The sequence below is a fragment of the Eublepharis macularius genome, chromosome 18 (assembly GCF_028583425.1).
Source record: "Eublepharis macularius isolate TG4126 chromosome 18, MPM_Emac_v1.0, whole genome shotgun sequence".
Taxonomy (NCBI): Eukaryota; Metazoa; Chordata; class Lepidosauria; order Squamata; family Eublepharidae; genus Eublepharis; species Eublepharis macularius.
This window is the reverse complement of record NC_072807.1, coordinates 34,863,107-34,882,298: the sequence shown is the minus strand read 5'-3', so window position 1 is coordinate 34,882,298 and position 19,192 is coordinate 34,863,107. Positions and strand designations below refer to the sequence as shown.

At 42.5% G+C, this 19,192-nt stretch overlaps 1 protein-coding gene across 3 annotated transcripts in view; it reads left to right on the top strand.

The window, feature by feature from the left end:
* Positions 1–19,192, top strand: part of PEAK1 (pseudopodium enriched atypical kinase 1) — a 76,747-nt gene that overhangs the window by 45,419 nt on the left and 12,136 nt on the right. The window contains exons 3-6 of one of the 3 annotated variants that reach the window (XM_055002177.1): positions 1,288–4,513; positions 11,449–11,565; positions 13,655–13,851; positions 14,855–15,603. In XM_055002177.1, the coding sequence (XP_054858152.1) occupies positions 1,401–4,513; positions 11,449–11,565; positions 13,655–13,851; positions 14,855–15,603 (4,176 nt within the window). In that variant the 5' untranslated portion in view covers positions 1,288–1,400. Of the gene's footprint in view, positions 1–1,287; positions 4,514–11,307; positions 11,566–13,654; positions 13,852–14,854; positions 15,604–19,192 lie in introns of those variants that run through there. The other 2 variants (XM_055002175.1, XM_055002176.1) reach the window with 2 other exon arrangements.

The following is a 19,192-nucleotide window of genomic DNA, read 5'->3' as shown; positions in this document are numbered from 1 at the left end:
TCTTTTAAAAATAGTGTGTGTGGAATCAAGTTATACTAAGCTAGTACGTCTTCAGAATGCTTTAATACAGGGTCATTTTATGCAACATTATCGCTGTTATTAAAAATTACAGGCAGCGCTTCTGCTTGCTTTCACTGAGCCCTGTAGAAAAAGCTTTGGTACCCCCTTAGAAGGAAGAAGGTTCTGGGAGCATTGGTTCTTGTGATGTGGTGCTGGAGCTCCATCTTGTGCTTATTAGGGGGGTTGCTTGTCTTCTACAGGAATCAGCTGTTATGCAGATTAATAGGTAAGCGTGAATGCCCAATTTCATTGCCATTATTTACAGTATACCACAATACGGCAAAGGACAACTGCAGCTGCATGCTGGGGGGAAAGAGCTACATTTTGAGAAAATATGTTTGATAATATGCTTGTCAGTCTACAGTGAATATGTTCATGTTCAATAATAGGCACACATAATAAGACAGCCACTAAATCAACATCAGAACAGTGGTTTTGACTAAATGGGTTTTTTTATACATTGTGTTTCTCTGCTCAAATGAATATCCAACCTAATCAAGTGCAGACTGTCTCACAGTTTGGAGTGACATAGTCCCAACACGTTTAATCATGTAATCATAAATCACTAAATGAGATATTGCAACAGTTTAATATTTTTTAAAAGGTAGATGCCACATGGGAAATTTCTCATAAATATGCTTTCTGTGTAGCAGCCTCCTTGTAGCTGAATTTTCTGCAGACACCTATGCAATATCATGTGAGAATAAGAGTCAAACATGCCAGTGCTCCTGGCATAATTTGTAAGACAAGTTCACTGTGTTCTTGCCCATGCTACTTAGAAAGGATAAGCTCTGTGGTATAAGATTGTCTTCCAGATCAAGTTATTTGAAGGCGTCAAATGGTGGGAAAATAAAAACATTTTGAAGACTCCTTAGCAGACAACTGTTAATTATATTGAATGACTGGAGTAGGATTTCCATTCACATTTGCATTCCAGTTCCAAATGAGTGTACATTTGGAGAGATACAATTCCTTCACAAGCCCATATTCTTATTAAGATTATGTATTTCATGATTATGCCCAATTTTATAGCAGAGACTTCTTAACGAGTATCATATGCATTCCTGTTAACCTCAAGTTAAAAAGAGAGGAAAAGATCACGACATTCTTGCTACACTGAGTTGATAAGAATAGCCTTCTGAATATAAGCATAGCCAGATACTTGCTTACCACTGATTTGTCGGTTTTTATTCTCCGTTTCACTTTTTCTGTCTCTCTTTTTTTCAGGACGGACAGAATTTGATTATGCAGCCAAGATAAGCAAAGTGGAAACGAACGAGTGATTGTCTTACCATGCACTGAACAAATCCGAGCATCAGGTGCTAAGCCCTGGGGGGAAAATGTCTGCTTGCAATGCCTTCACTGAACACGTCTGGAAACCTGGTGAATGTAAAAACTGCTTCAAGCCAAAAAGTTTGCACCACCTGCCTCTGGCCTCTGAAGAACCTCGAGCTCCGAATACAAACCCGAAAACCAGTGCGAGCAGCCAGCGAGCGAAGAACACAGGAAGTTTCCGCCCTCCTGTGGCCAAAAAACCAACGATAGCTGTGAAGCCCACCATGATGGTGACAGACGGTCAGGGTGTGTGCGGCGAGGTCAGCTCGCCAGATCCTTGTGAGAATAAGCCAGCTGTGATAGGGTGGAACCAAAACAGGGCAGTCATGAACAAAAAACCACTGAATAATAACAATGAAGAAGAAATGGAAGGTTACAGCCAAGTTCGTAGACCTTATGGGAACAGCGATGGTGTAGGTAAGGTTCCAAAGAACAGCAATGGGTTGACTGAAGTGTTGAAAGAAATTGCGGGCTTGGATACCCCATCTCATCTAACAGGAAGTGAAATGAGTTCAAGGGAAGCGTTCTTGGGAAGAATTAATAATTGCTATAAGAAGTCTTTAGAGAGAAAGATCCCTCCGAGTTGCATGATGGGTGGAATGAAGGACTCCCATAATAAGCATGTTGTTCTGAGTGGGAGCGCTGATGTCATAAGCAATGAAGGTGGCCGTTTCTGTTACCCAGAATTCTCCAGTGGGGATGAGAGTGAGGATGACATGTTTTTTAGCCACATGCAAGAAGACCATGAAAGTTGGGATGAAAGTGATGAGGAGTTACTCGCGATGGAAATTCGCATGAGAGGACAGCCACGCTTTGCTAATTTTAGAGCGAACACCCTGTCACCTGTCCGGTTTTCTGTTGACAAAAAATGGAACACAGTTCCTTTAAGGAACAAGTCTCTCCAGAGGTTTTGTGCCGTAGACTATGATGATAGCTATGATGAAATATTGAACGGTTATGGAGAAGACCCCGTGATCTTTTATGGGCCAGAAAGCATACAAAGCATGGTGTCATCCAATTCGACTTCTCCTGATTCTTCTTTGACCGAAGAGTCTCGTTCTGGGACAACCAGCAGTTCTTCTCAAAGACTCTGCAATGGTGGATTATCTCCCAGTACTCCTAAAGATATCAAATTAATTGAGGAAGGATATGAAAGTTTTGGTGATGATCAGCAGGTAAAAATGACAGCTAAAAGCCCTCAAAATGCTACCAAACCTTCAGAAACTCATAAAGCTGTCCTTGCTCTTAGACTAGAAGAAAAAGATGGTAAGATCGCTGTCCAAAGTGATAAGCAAGAATGCAAAAGTCCTTCAGATAAGTCGGGTCAAACAACGGTTTCAAATATGCTCCCGCTTGAAGAGCAAGCAAAGCCTTACAGAGTCGTGAACATGGAACAACCGATGTGCAAGCCATACACTGTAGTGGATGTATCAGCAGCCATGACACACGAATGTACAGAGAATCAGACAAGAAGCATAGATACAAAAATTACTCCGTCTCACCCAAATCCATCAGATACTGCCAGTACAAATATTACATCTCAATCAGTATCATCTGGTCAAGTAAATACCAATATTAAAAAATCTAGTGCTGTCCAATACCAGGAAGTTTGGACTTCCAGTACTAGCCTACGTCAAAAAGTACCTAAAATAGAGCTAATTGCTAATACTCCAGGATCTTCTGTGCCTCCAAGGAAGAGCAGCCACAAATCTGCCCCTACTTCACCAACATCAACAAATATTTCTACAAAAATGATCCCCGTAAAGTCCCCTAACCTGTCTGAAATAAAATTCAACAGTTACAATAATGCTGGTATGCCTCCCTTCCCAATTATTATCCATGACGAGCCGACATATGCTAGAAGTTCCAAGAACGCAATCAAAGTTCCTATTGTAATAAATCCGAATGCGTACGATAATTTAGCTATCTATAAAAGTTTTCTAGGGACTAGTGGAGAGCTCTCTGTTAAAGATAAAACTACTAGTGTGATAAGCCACACATATGAAGAAATAGAAACAGAAAACAATGTGTCTGAATCTATAGCTGGCAAATCAGAATATTCCCAAGCCAAAGGGATCACTAATAGCACCGAGAGAAGGCTAGGTTCAGTAGCCCAAAAGGTTCAAGAGTTCAACAGCTGTCTTGGTAAAGGTCAGACTTCACCAAAAAGTTCTGGCCACAGTTCCCCTACAAAGATCCAAAGAGCCATTCAAGAGCCTGCAGCCAAACTCGAAGAGGCCCAGGAGACGCTGAGCAGCAGTCGTGAAAATGCTGGTACAGTGCTGTCCCAGATCGTGGCTTCTATTCAGCCTCCACTGTCTCCCCCAGAAATACCTCAAGCTGCACCTAAGTCTTGCAGTGTAGAAGAACTGTATTCGCTGCCCCCTGATGCTGATGCAGGTAAAAGCATCCCAGTACGACCCAAATCTCTCTTTACTGCACAGTCTTGCCCTGATGCTGAGGGAGTCAAATCCACAGAAATGTTACAGAAGGAAACCTTGTCAAAGTCACCTGTCATACAGTCCTCAAAGCCATTGGTAGTTCCTCAGAATACTATAAGTCCCCAGAGTGAGCAGACTCCCCCATTCCCTCCTCCACGTTCTACATCCTCACCTTACCATGCTAGCAAAGTGTTGCAGAGGCATTTCAGTAACTGGACCAAACCCATGAGCCCCACTAGATCCACAGAGGCTGAATCCGTGTTGCATTCAGAGGGCAGACGCACTGTTGATGCAAAGCCCAAACGGTGGATATCGTTTAAGAGTTTCTTCCGGCGTAGAAAGACTGAAGATGAGGAAGAGAGGGAGAGAGAGAAGGGGAAACTAGTGGGCCTGGATGGAACTGTGATTCACATGCTCCCACCACCACCTGCTCAACGCCAGAATTGGTTCAGTGAGTCAAAAACCGATTCTGGTGAGAAACCATCAATTGTTTTTATGTTTAAATGTGAACAAGCAAAGCTAGAGGCAAGATCTGACCGCAGCAAGACTGAGGTGGAGTCTGCAGTTGATGAAGCTGAAAAAAAAGACAGGTGGGAAAGGGAGAGGTCTCCTGAGATCTCAGAAGATAACCTGAAGAGTCATTCGTCTGCATCTCAAATTCCAAAGGAAATTCTTAGGTAAAAAAATTAAACATATTTTTTTAATTTGCTCGTCTATAGTTACTTCTACTTTCTCCTCCCCTCAAATTTGGGAGTATTTAAATGCTGTTGAATGTTCTCAAGAATATAGGTAGGAGCCATTTTCAGTAATGCTAACACCACCTAGTTCTCCAGGGTATTTACTATTTCCTAAAGCTGCAATTTGCAAATATATGATAGGACCACCTGTGTGTTGTCTTTCTGCCTAGCCACAATTTTGCTTCTGTGCAACGGAAAATGAGAGGCATAGAGTCTCCTTGTAGAACTGAAGCATAGCCCTGTTGTCTATCACTATGCTGTCCTTGTGCTGCTAGTTACAGTGCAATACACCCCAGGCTATTTATGACGAGCTAAAGTCCTTCTACATCTTACCTTGAAGCATCCAGTTGTTTGCTCCTTCCAGCTTTCAGCATACAGGAGAGGAATGTACTGATGAATCTGTCATGACAAACAAATTTCTTGTTTGTCACAAACAAATGTCTTTTTCTTGACAGGCATGGATGTGGATTGTTACTGTGCTTATGTACTTCCTGATTTAGAATCTTGGTTTGTGGGGAGGAAGTACTCTCCAGTTCAGCCAGATGCATGCCTTGATATATCATGGTAACTTGGAGTTTGATTCAAGGATTCTACCACTTGGGAGCCTTCAGTTGGGCTCCACGCACTAAGGTGGGGAGGGAGGGAATAATAAGCACAGCAACGACTTGTGTTATGGCACACAGACAGACTGAGGTTACTCATGATGTCTGGTTGTTGCCATAGTATGGAACAGAGTACACTGCAGTTTAACAAAGAGCCCATCTGCACCTCACTTTAACTTATTTAGGTAGTCTTTTTTTTTTTTACTGAATAAGGCACCAGAAACTGGACCATGGATTTTTTTCTTAATAATAATTGTGCTTATGTACCACTCTTCTAGACAGATCAGTGCTTCACTCAGAGTGGTGAACAAAGTCAGTGTTGTTATTGTCCCCATAGTACAGCTGGGGAGCTGGGGCTTAGGAGAGTTGCTTGCTCAAGGACCGACCGAGCTCATAGCAGTAGTGGATTCAAATCAGCAGAGTGGAGATTCCGAGTCCAGCCACTTAACCACTATGCTACAGCAGCTCTTTATGAGTTAGAATTGTTAATAGTAGAACCCAAATACTGTACAGCATTCCCTACTTTTCTGTGTAATCTGAATATAAAGTGCTATGGTTTGCTAGTGCTAGGATCCTCTCCAAACACTAATGGGCAGTAAGCACATGGTCCAGTGTGTGGTCAATAAAAAATAAGTTCCACCATGTCAACAGAGGTTATTCCACGAGTGGCTGTGTGGTCGTAGCCTAATAGTACAATCCTAAACAGAGAAACTCTGCTTAAGACTGCACTGTAAGAGTATTAAGTAACATTTTCCTGGAGACTATGTTCTGTATGAATAGAAGCAGAACTGAAGAAGCTGATGATAATACAGAAATTACTTGGACGGGGTGTGTTTATGTGCGTGCCTCATTGCTTCCTGTTACCTATTTGTACAGCCTTTTATATACTTTTGATCCATAGAGTACTTAATTTCTTTTCATTTGTTAATGCAAGGCATGGCAAAAGAGGAAGACTGAAATATCTGCTATATATTTATTAAGGACTTTGCAGTACTTTCGTGGGTTAATTATCCAAGACAATCTTGCCAGCATTTCATTATATATGTTACACATCAAAATGGTGTTAGACATTTTTAGCCAACTAACGTATTGAATCCATGTGCATTCATTCTACAAATGGTTAAGAAACAGACTTCATCCCAAAAACTTACTAAGAAACTTGAAGCCATTAAGATAACAATCAGCCGACATGACATTTGTTGAGAATGCCAAGCAATGTAATGCTTGTTGTGATATCACACTGATGACCTAGAAAATAAAATAGGATTATGAAATGTCAGGTTGACAGAAGACCTGAAAGCATATCCACAGAAAATAGTGAGATTTGGGGGGAGGGGTTTAACCCTGCAGTGGATTAAGAAAGGTGGTGGCAACTGATAACACCATGCTAGAGCAATTCAAAGTTATGGTTATGACATCTCTGCAAAAACTGTTTCATCATGTCTGTAGCACCAGCAGAATCTATGTCAGATTAAGGTACAGCTTTGGCTTTGGCTTTAAAATATGGGCTCCTCAAGTGTAATTCTAGGTACAGTACGGTGCTGGGTCAGTTTGGCATTATAAAGTATGGTATTAGATGCTGATGGGAAAGGGGTTGATCAGTAAATGACAACCAGTCTGCAAAACTGAGGTCCTTCCCATGACAGCTCACTTCTTTAGGCTGCCTGGGCCAGAATCCTTTTTATGTTGGAGCACTGTTGCCAAAATAAGGGGCTTCTTTTTGAGGAGGAGGAGAGATTACCAAGAGTGGGAGAGATTGAAGTAATAGGTTGCTTCTCTGGAGCCAAGGATCAACTGATACCTCACTGACTTAGAAGTAAGTGCTAGTAAATTAAAGTTGTTTTAACACAGTCTATGATCTTCCTCTGCCTCTTAGCTTTCTAACAGTACTTCTCCTGCCCACACCTGTACATGGGTCAAGAGATGAGCATTCCAAAGCATCTGGAATATTATTAAACTAGACCCAGTCTCTTATTTAAATCCTACACTTAACTGCTACGTCACCCTTCTTCTTAACCAGTTTTTAAAGTGCTTAAGCATCAGTGCTGAAATTTACACCAGTATCTGGCTAAGAATACTTTTGGAGCATTTTCTAGGCTCAAGAGTTTTTTCACATGGATATAATGAGGCTAGCTCTAAGAGTCTCCTTTCCAGTTACCAGAGACTGGCAAGAGGTGCACACTCTGCCACATATTTTGTGAAAGCAGTAAACTTTGAGACTGAGCTGTTTCTCAGGTTTTTCTAGTTAATGGGTCATCTTGCTGGAGCGGTAAACTTCTTTGCATTCTTTTAAGATGAGGCTGATTTGCTGGAGGATTCCATGCACTGGCCAAGTGCAAGCAGTTTTTTAACCCAGCAGAATTTTGTAGTTTGTCAGTAGTCATCTTAAGTTCTTCTAAACCTTGAGACATACACAGCCTTCATCTGACACCAGATCTCGTATTCATTGACATTAAGATATATTTCACTCAGATGTGAAACAATATTAGTAGTTTAAGGCTTGGAAGATCCGTTCTTCATTCAGAATATTTTTCCTAGAGCTGCAGTTGACTTTAGTGCGCTGGTGAGCTTCAGGAAACTCTTCGTTCCTCTGGAGGGAGGTCTCACGTACAGTGCTGCAAGGCTGCATCCTGGACCTAATACTTTCCCACATTTTTATCAGTTACTTAGATGGAAAGGTAGAGAGGGTTCTGATCAGTTTTGACAATAACAAAACTAGGAGGGATCGCTTAGAGGACAAACACAATTCAAAATGACCTTGCTAGGCTGGAAACCTGGGCTGAAACCAACACAATGCTATTCGACAGAGACAAATAACGCTGAGTTTCTCTCTGAGACTTAAGGTAGGTTACAGAATTTTAACAATGCAGTGGAGTGGAAGCAGTAGTAAAATATACAATAAATAGTGCAATTAAGTTGACTTACAAAAGCAGAACAGTGCAGTAAAAACTAAGACACAACATCATAAACAATGCAAAACTGAATTACAATGCAATAAGAGCAAGATAATGCATTCAAGAAACAGGGTCTTAAATGATCACCCTAGCACCTTTACAAAATTGTCCTCCTGAACAATTTCACTTTACTAGAGCTCTAGTCCCTTTACAAAGTTCTGCATTTAAGTAAAAAAACTGCCTTGAACCACATGGAAAGATGGGCTATGAATGTTTAAACAAATAAGGCTGAATTTCTTCAGTGAAAAAGCGATCCTGAAAGCACAGTAGTCTCAGAATTGCCTTTTCATGGAAGCTTTAGGACTGGAGGGTGCTCAGATGACAGAACATCTAGTTTGCTCAGCTTTCTTTTCTTGCACCTGTATCAGAATGTTCCATTGGTTACTTTGGATTTGTTTGTTTTGGTAGATTGAGGAATAGATCTTTGCTTGCTCTGTGTGTTGAAAGCATTTTTTGATGGTGTTCTTGACAGATGGTCACTTCTGATCAGGGCTCATTTTAAGGGGGAACCTTTCCAGCAGTTCCCCAACGAGGTCACATGTCAGGTGGCCACGCCCACCTGACGGCCATTTGGGCCTATTTCGGCCTGGATTGGGGCCAAAATGGCCCGGATCGGGCCTCTGATGGGTGGTGGATCACTGTCCTACTCAGCAGCGGCCCGATCCTTACCATTTTGGGCCCAATTTCGGCCCTGAATGGCCAGGATTGAGTCCATAACAGCCAGGATAGGTGATGTCAGGGGGTGTGGCACATGCAAATCAGTTATGCTAAGGACACACTTCCGGTGATGGCAAGGCACGTGGCATATGCTAATGAGTTATGCTAATGAGTTCCTCCAGCTCTTTTTCTACTAAATGACCCCTGCTTCTGATACTTTAAAGGGAGTAAAAGTGGAATCCTTTGCAGTCTTCTTATCTCTTCCCCCTCTTCTCATGCCCCCTAAACCCTGAGTGTGCCCCTTGTGCTGCTAATGGGCATCCTGTCTTCCTGCTCCTGAAGCTCTGCCTGTCCTGTCATCACCCATTGTTCATTCCTACAGCCCTCCCTCTTTTAACTGCCCACTTAATACCCTTTCCAATTATTGCTGCTTCCCAGTGTAGCATCCTGGGTTTTTTAGTCTTCCAGTCTCTTCTTCCCTCTTATCCCTTTAGGGGCAACAATCTCCTGAGCAACTTTCGTTAATGTTCCATTGAACCTCACAAGATTCTTTGAGCCACAGCTGCGCATGAAAAAGGCTGGCACACAAAAAAAATGCCCATTCAGACTCCAGCTATGACTAATGGTTTGACCATTCCTAAAGTTGTATGAAAGGCCCAAATGAAAACATAAAAGACTACCCAAATATTCATCACTACCATCCCACCGTAAATTACTTGATATTTGGGGGGGTGACTTGCATGAAAATACAGCATTTGGAAGACGGGTTCAAATCCCCGCTTAGCAGTCAAGTTCATATAGTATGCTGTTCTTAGCACTTTGCCTCTCTTTGAGATCGTTTTCCTCCAAGAAACTTGGACAGAATCCACTATCTCCCTCGAGGGTTTCCTATCATACTCTGTGCCTGGGTTTAGGAGTAACCCTCGGGGACGTCCCCAAGCAGGCTTAACCCTTTTGTTTTCCCAACATTCCACTTTGCCTCTCCACTCACCACTGAGAGAGCCTGGCTAGGGGGAACATATGGGTTAGGGAGCCTTGGGACTTTGGTAGGTGATGGGTTGTTTGGCTGTTCTCCACAGCTAACCATATACATGTTCCATTTGGCATAATAGACAGGCCAGCCCAGACTCCTGTTTGCATTTTAAATGTCTTATTAAAGTCCATATATTTTTCCTTCATCTTTGACAAGTCCGCACTAGGTATTGTAAGTGCTTACATCCTTCCCAAAATAAGCTTTCTATTACCAAAATGGCCCTCGCTTTCTGAGGTATAGGTATAAAATCAAATGTCAATTCATCTTATTTATTTATTCGTTGCATTTTTATCCTGTCCTTTATCCAAGGAGCTCAGGACAGCATAAAAGATAAGCCCCATTCTCTTTCACATCTCCCTTTCCCTTGACCCACTTGATGCTCATCACAACACTGTTGGGTAGGTTTGGCTGAGATGTAGTGAGTGACTGGTCCAACGTCACTCGGTGAACTTGACTGCTAAGCGGGGATTTGAACCCCAGTCTTCCTAGTCAAAGTCTGACACTGTCCATTCCCACCACGCTGCCGCTTCACTTTAACACAGCCCCTTTGCGGTTTCATTATCTTCACTTTAGAGACATAGATTCATCTGGGCCAGTAGTGAACAACCTCCTACGTTTTGACGGGTTCTTATTGTCAAGTGTACGCAGGAGCTCCCACGTAGCTCTGCCTGCTTATTTTCTGAATTGATCGTTGCAGTCCAGGCTCAGAAAAATGACTCGCACTCATACCCCTTCGTACAGAATGGTGTGGAAGTTAAGAAAACAGAGCATTGCAGACCATCTAGTGCATTGATTCACCCTCTCCCCACAAACCTCTGCTTCAGTTGGATGACCCCATGGTCACCAGATGATGAACAACTACCAGCTTGCAAAGCTGAGCAGAAGGGACTGAGTACTCTGATAACCTCATGGACTCTGATTAAAATTTCCTATGCCTGGCTGCATTGTAAACGCGGGGAGAAACTTCAAAATAAGCTCACTGTGTTCTGAAACATCCCGGCACTCTCACTGCTTCACAGAATATTTTTGGTAACACTAGTCAAAGCGCTGGTTCTCTTTTCCCCTTCCATAGTTCCTTTCATCAGATATGGGAGAATCCAGCCTTCCGTTGTGCAATAACAGAGCTGAGTCATTATGTCTGGGTGTCTTATGATTGCTTTCTCAGAACCAATCCCTTTCTTCTTTTTCTTTTTCTTTTTTTCCTTTTTGCAGCTATGAGTAGGTAAAGAGAGCCGTTTCCTCCTTTTGTCCGGACTGCTGCCGCCTCATTGTTAAAATTCTAGAATCAATGAGAGTGGCGGCCGTTTTTAATTCCCCCCCCCCCCCACATTTCAAAATTAGACTGCTTTAGTATTTGCTTTGGGCCTGGAAGATAGCGACTGCTGTTTGGAAGCTTTTCCATTGGATTAGACAAAGCAGCCAGGCAAGACATTCTAAACTGGATGTTGTCTGTTGCTGTCAGGAGAGGGTTAAGAGGGCAGGGCTTTAACTTTGCTCCTGCCAGTTTTCCTAAGGTGTTTTGGCACATTCCCCAGACCATCCCCTCCAGGTAAACATCAAGGTGCAGTAGGTGATATCATCCCATGCAGAGTTCAGCCTTTGTTGCTCACGGCTTTGCCCGACTTGTAGCTCAGCAGACCCCAGTGGAATAAATGCTTCGCCAGAGTTTCGAGACATGATTAAAAGGTTCAAGAAGGCTCTAAGAGAATTTCCTTTAATGGGGAACTGTGTGAGTGAGTATAGTGGGTGAGTTCATTTCCTTTTCCTTCTTTTCCAGCTGTTGATTTACTTTGGCTGCCTATTCCTCAAAGCATACCAGGAAGAGGTTCACACGTGTGTGTTGTGTGTGTGTGTGTGTGTGAGACTCTTTCTGTACTTCACCAATCAATGCAAAATTTTCAGAGATACCACCCTGTATCAGAGGATGTGGGTAGTTGTGTTGCTCTCAAGCAAAAATCCGAAAAGGAATACTGTTTGTTAAAGTTTATATTAACATCCAGTACTAAGAATTCTTGTTGCACTATAATGCAACAATCAGAAGAGGGTTGTTGAGAAAGAGCACTGAGAGAGATCTGTAAAAATACAAAGCGCCTTCAGTTCCCAAAGTGAATTTACGACTTTACTATTTTGATTGTTTTGGAAGTTTCCTAACCTGTGAATGTGTGAAATTATCTAGGCTAACACCCTAACATAAATACTTTTTTTGCACTTAATGCAATGCGTTTACACTGTTTTAATGCATGTTTGTATAATATTATCAATAATGGTTGAAAAATGAGTCGTTTTTGGTTTTTACCTTTTTGCTTACTAACTTGTGTGGATGTCTCCCCACCCCCCACCCTACCCCAGCATTTAAACTCCTCTGAGTGTAAAAATGGAGGGGGCACATCAATGAGGTCCATAGCATATGCATCTGAAGAGCATGCCTTGACGTTGGCAAATTGTGAATTGGCTGAGAACTACTTTCTGTGCCTTAGCTAATTATTTGTAGGCTACAGTTTTCTGACAGCCCCCAAATGGCAAAATCCTGTCTTCTAGTAGGCAAGTAGAATAACAACTGTATAGCCTTCAAAGACACATGCAGCATAAAACATACACACTCCTGAGATTCAGCTTTACCGTAGAAACCTAGAGCTGGAAGGGATCTCAAGGGCCATCTAGTCCAATCCCCTGCACTATGCAGGAAATACACAGCTCTCTCCCCCACTCATCTCCCCCAGTGACCCCTGCTCTATGCCCGGAAGAAGGCAAAAAGCCTCCAGGGTCCCTGGCCAGTCTGGCCTGGAGAAAAATTCCTTCCTGACCCCGAAGTGGCCATAGGCATTACCCTGGGTATATAAGAAAGGGCCTAGCCCATCCCTGCATGCTCTTCCTCTCTCAATCTGTGTACATTCATATTGAGCTATAGAATCATCACTGCTGTCAGGTGGCCATCTAGCCTCTTCGTAAAACCTCCCAAAGAAGCCTGTTCCATTGAGGAACTGTTCTAACTATCAGGATGGAAGTTCTTCTTTAGCCAAAAACTCTTTTGCTTTTAAACCCATTGGTTCTAATCTGACTCTCTAGGGCAACCAAAAACAACTCTGCTCCATCCTTTATGTGAAAGCCCTTCAAATACTTGAAGAGGGCTATCATACCACCTCTTAGTCACCCCCTCTCCAGGCTAAATATGCCCAGCTCCTTCAGCCTTTCCTCATCGGGGTCTCCAGACTCCTCACCATCGTCATTGCCCTCATTTGAACACATTCCAGTGGTGCAGTTTAAAACAATCAGTATTTGTGATAAATTAATGAGATTGCAGCCTCTTGTTGATTGGACTTTATTATTTTGTGTAATGTACGGTAATGCATTTAGATCTAGAACTAAATCTTCACCTGTTCACTGGGCAAATTGCCGAAGGTCCAGTATTTGAATCCAGCTTTCTTTGCTGGAATATGCAACTGTTAACTATTTCTCTTTCAGTGGGTCAGTGATGGGTTGTATCTTTTTTCACTGCAAACCTTTTGGTCATAGTGAATCATCTGAATTTGTGCTGTTGCTTTACCGAGATTAGAATGCCTGCCTCTGCAGTATATAATACTGCACTTAGGTTATTCTGGTGGCAACACACATGATTATGTACCATTAGCTTCACTATGAATGTAAAGATATATTAAAAGCTATGAAAGATCAAAATGACTGGCACCATTTTGTTTGTTTCTTTCCGTGATTCAGTTCATTAAGGCTGTAGTCCCCCAAAGCGCTTCCATTGATGGAGTTGCATTTTGAACTTCAGTCTTCCGGTAAGGCAAAAAGTGAAATGCTCCAGTTGAATAGTGTCTTGTTTTGTCTTTAGTCAAGTGCCTGATGAGTCCACGGTGGAAAACATGTCCCCTTGCATTCCACGATCTGCATTTGAAAAGCAGGCAAGTGGCAGTAACGCTTTAGCCATTCCACTGTCCCCTCCAGAAATACTGCAAGGGGAAGATGAAAGAGAAGAAATGTCTGATTCTTCTGACATGAGCGCCTGCAGTGCTACATATAGTAACTTGGGTAAGCGCCTTGCGTTTGCATGAAATTATAACATTAAATTATTCTCCCTTCCTTTATTTGGAAAACTTTTAGTATGAACACAAAGTTTGTTGTATTTTTAGAGGAAAGGTGTGCATGCTTCTATACACATTCAGAAAAAAGTCACCTTTTTCCTTTTCAGAAGTACCACTGCAAAAAGAAACTTGTTAATGAAAATTGTCTCTGGTTCTTTCCCATAAGTTTTGTTATTGAAAATTGAATTTAAAAATACCCTATGACTTTTCCCTTGAACTTCTATTTAAAGCCTCTTTCCATGCCACCCATCTTCTTGCCCCACCTCCACCTGTGTGAAATGAACTAAAAGGTGGTTGCACTATAATCTTGCAGAGATTATTGTAAGCACATGTTTGCTAGAGGAAATGCTGCAGTCAGCACTTATCAGTCCTGTTTTAACAATCTGTATTTTAACTGCTGGGTATCTCACAGAGGGTGATTTGAGAGAAGTAAAATAATACAAGGCTCTCTGCCCCAGCACATGTTGACAAATGTTGTCAGTGCGCCAGGATAATATTTATATAGCACTTCAGACTGTTTAACATAAAGTATTTTGATTTTGCCCTGTGCAGTTTCTGCACCTTACAGTCCAAGATAGCTGTACTGAAGTGTGTTTCCTTTTAACACTGTGACAACATCAGAACCTCTTTCTTACTGACCTACAAAATCTTCCAGCTGCAGAAAACCAGAATATGCATTCTGGCTTTATTATGATTTTCAGTTCCCCCAAATTTTTCCTGAAACGTCTTTTGACCTTGATGTTTACAAAGAAAACCAACTCTAAATCAGGTATGTATATGTCTGGTAGCTGAGGATTTACATCATGCATCTAAGAAAGTCCCTAGGGAAAAAAAACATATTGATGAGCCACAAGACTCCTGTTTATTGCTTGCAGTCATAACACCGTGCATACATATCACTAAGTCATAAATGCTCTGAGTTTTTCTTTTTCCTTTTTATCATTGCCCAGGGCAATCCAGAGCAGCTATGATACCTCCAAAACAGCCACGGCAACCAAAGGGGGCATTGGATGATGCCATTGCTTTTGGGGGAATATCTGATCCTGACATGGCAGCCAGTATACATCCAACGCCACCTCCGCTGCCAAAGAAAACTATTCTAAGAGCTCACACAGAACCGCTTCCAAAAGAACTCCAGAAACAGGCTCTGGAAAGCAGCCTGTGTGTTATGGCCAACCCCACCTACGACATCGACAGCCGCTGGGAAGCAGGCAGCGCCTGCTCTTCCGTCAGCTCGGAGCTCAAAGTCGTGGATGACGAGTCAGGAGATTCCTTAGAGAGGCCTCCTGGGAAAGGACGAGCAGCTGCATTAGCAGCCAACAGCTTTTCTAGCCACGCTGCGCTCAGTATTAAGGACAGGGGTTCCAACAGCACAGAGTCTCTGTCAGGAAGGCCCGCTGCCTATAGCAAGCATGGCCGAGCTGTCCAGAAGCCCCAGAGACAAGCACTTTATCGAGGAATTGAAAACAGAGAAGAAGTGGTGAACAAAATCAGAAGCCTTCACGCCGACTCCCTGAAGAAATTATCTGTCAAGTGTGAGGACCTTTTCATGGCCGGACAGAAGGATCAGCTTCGGTTTGGGGTTGATAGCTGGTCAGACTTCCGATTAACCAGCGACAGGCCGTGCTGTGAGGCAGGGGATGCTGTCTACTACCCAGCTTCGTACGCAAAAGATCCACTCAACAACTATGCAGTCAAGGTATGAAAGTGGTTCAGTGGTAGTCCGATCCAAAATGAATCCATAACTAATTTTCATTGCTTGTGTAGTTACCATCGGGTGCCTCTGAGCTTGAATGTGACTAGCTAAGGAACATAGTTTGTGATGGCTGAGCTGATCCATTTACGCTGGCTTCTTGAGTCTAATCATTTGGCGCAGAGTGATGGGATTGCAAGTCTGGTGCAGATGTTTGTGTAACCTGGTCTAAGCCTAGAGTTGCTGGAGCTGCGGTTTTCAGGACCCTGCTGTAAGCCCTTTTTCATACATCACATTCCTTGTGTCTCCAGGACATTCCTGGGAAAATGCCCTCCAGTGACCCTTCATAAATATAGCAATTAAACAAAACTGAAGGATAGTAAAGCTACAAATTCTCCCATTCATGAAAGCGAATGATTTGGCATCGGACCTCTAGCTTTGTTTTTTTAACGATCCGATTAAAAAAGACAACCAAAAACCTCAGCCTCTGCCTGTGTAGCATATATTATAATTGTTAGGGAAGACAAATCTCGGCTCATAGATCCAGAGGAGTTAGCCGTGTTAGTCTGTAGTAGCAAAATCAAAAAGAGTCCACTAACAGACCTTTATAACAACTATATCCGTATCTTTTTAAAAATTCTTTAATTGTGGCTCTTTTGTATATAACTTGTTTTCAACTGTTTTACAAATTGTAAGCTGCTTTTCTGAACATCAAAATGGGTTACAGTTCCACAAAATATATTATTTAAGAACAAGTCTGGTTAAATATTGTCGAAGGCTTTCATGGCTGGAGAACGATGGTTGTTGTGGATTTTCCGGGCTGTATGGCCGTGGTCTTGGCATTGTAGTTCCTGACGTTTCGCCAGCTGCTGTGACTGGCATCTTCAGAGGTGTAGCACCAAAAGACAGAGATCGCTCAGTGTCACAGTGTCTCAGTGTCTCTCAGTGACACTGAGCGATCTCTGTCTTTTGGTGCTACACCTCTGAAGAGGCCAGCCACAGCTGCTGGAGAAACGTCAGGAGCTACAATGCCAAGACCTCGGCTATACAGCCCGGAAAATCCACAACAACCAAGTCAGGTTAAAGATCATAACTTTGTGTCACCTCGTGGTAGGATGAGTATACGGTGCGTAGCATTACATTGCCCCTATACTGCCGGGTCATAGAGTCTTATAGCCGAGCTGGACAATCAGAATAGTCTCCTGCCTTTGCTGTGCTGTGTCGGTCTGCAGCTTGAAGAATGAAAATTTTCCTGTTTTTAAAAAGCAACGCGCACGAAGTTAGCATGTTAGGGAAAAGAGTTGCGTGCTAGCCCTCTGCCGCTGCAAAGATCACAAGGAATTCTGGACGCCATTACAGCTAGGACGTGAATAATAAAGTGATGCAGTGCAGGAAAATAATTAGCGGTGCGCTATTGATCATTCTTGTGGCAATGCCAAAGTAATATGCCATTGAGAGATGGCAGGTGGCTTTGAAAGCTGCTATATTTAGCCATCAGGTTTGGTGAGAGAAAAGTTACCTTAAATAATGATGTAGCTCTGGCTAATGGAGGTGACTTTGATGTTGTTTTCAGCAGCAGTTGTTTGTTTGGAAGTTTAAAAGTGGTTTTGCAAAGCACAGCCAAACAAAGCCATAACGGAGACTCCAGTGCTCTGAATCAGATGTCCGTCCGGGAGGACAATCATTGGGGCCAACGGATTCAGGAGTAGGACCTTGACTAGTCTCCCTTCAAACCCCATACTCACCCTCCCTGCATTAGGATTCCAAGGCAGACCAATCAAGGTCTCACAGGGAAGAGGAAATGGGTCCTGTGAAACGCCATCCAAAAAGGAATATTATACTACTACTTCCACTCAGTTTCATTACTCAAATGCATTTTTATAACTTTACCAGAACATTTGGTCAAAAGCCATACTCTGTCACACAAAGTGAATGTTAGATATCTGCGGGGGGGGGGGGGGTTCTCCCAGAAGAAAAATCTGTTTAGCTAAAGGTCTGAGTTGGTAAAAAATTCCTTTTTTTCCTTAAGAGCCTTGTATGTACCTGTTACACAAAATCATGTTTAACGTCCTTGTCTTGCAAGCAAAAAAATACCCCATTAAAATGCCCAAAGCCCTGAGCTCAAAAATTACCCAAATTTGCCATGAATTCATAACATGGAGCTGCCTAACATATTGAAGACCTTTGCAAGGGGCGTGGCATATACTGATCCCGTGAAAATTAAGGGTTCTGCACTACAGGCCTCGAATCGAGCAGGTGCAGCAGCACTGATTTATTTCTGTGGCGCAGAGCCCAGCTGAGCTAATTGGAAGCATGGCTTCCATTTGGTTGTGTTCTCCCCAAGTTTAATTGATCTGCTGAATGAATTAAGAGAGTAATTTTCTTTAACTTTATCATGATTAGTTGGTGAGAAATAAAAATGAGCCACGGATTAGTCAAAGCCATGTCCAAATATTACACATTGATATCCTGTCAAGCTGCACCCATTGTGTCCTGTCTACGCCTTGTGTATCAGCGTGCCCTTTCTTCTGTTTACATATAGTTTATATCCAGTGGGGTAGAAATGAAGTCCGACATTATTCTATGGCGCTAAGAGTAGTGGTCAAGCAATCAGATGGTATCTGTGAGCAATTACAGTTAATCTGCTAGTTCTCTTCCAGGCAGAAGAGCACAGGAAATTAGTAGAATGGAAACTAACTCCTGAGGGAAACCCACCAAGATGCTGAAGGCCATATGGTTTGGGATGGTTCATCCGTAAGGAATGATTGGTAATCTAGATGGGGACAAGTTAGAGCTTGAGAATGAGAGTATGCCAGGAAGTGATAACTGTTAAAGGAAGGTCAAAGGGCTGTCAAGGGACATGTAGAGACTGAGGGCCCTTGGAGAAGGAAACAAATAACATGGAAATTGTAGAAGCCTAAGAGCTAAGAATACTTGATATTAAATGAGAACTTAGCTTTAATGGGCATTTCAGAATCCTAGTGAGAGAAGGAATGTCAGTGGGATACAGTCACCCCTCGATAAAGCTATATAAGTGGAATGGGATATATCAGATGGTGGGGTGACTCTGTACGTCCCATAAACTAGAAGACAAGAGGAATAGACCCCCCCCCCCAAAAAAAACCTGCTATGGACAGAAATCCCAGACCCAGAAAGTTGTTTAATATCACGGACATATTATTGCCTATCTGACCAAAACTCTGAGAGTGGTCTTGAAATGGAGAAAGAAATAAAGAAGGCATGAAGAGTAGAAAGTTGTGTAATAATGGGTGACTTCCACTGCTGTTATATTGACTGTGGGTGGGTGTGAAGGCCATGAGAAATAGAGGCACGATTGTGCCTTGGAGCCCTTGGCCATCGGGTCGACTAGTGAGCAGGCAACCTGGTCCTTGGCTGGACTTTGTTTATCTCTATGGACTTGGAGAGCAGCTGTCATTGGTTTTTGCATTCTGAAATTCTGCTTTTTCTTGAATTTGTTTTTCAACTTGAAACTAGAATAGGCTGTTTTTCACTGCACACTAACCAGACTCCAAATTAGACGGTTTTGAATTTTAACTTGATTACAGGTTCAATTATCTATTGTCGCTTGTTGAAT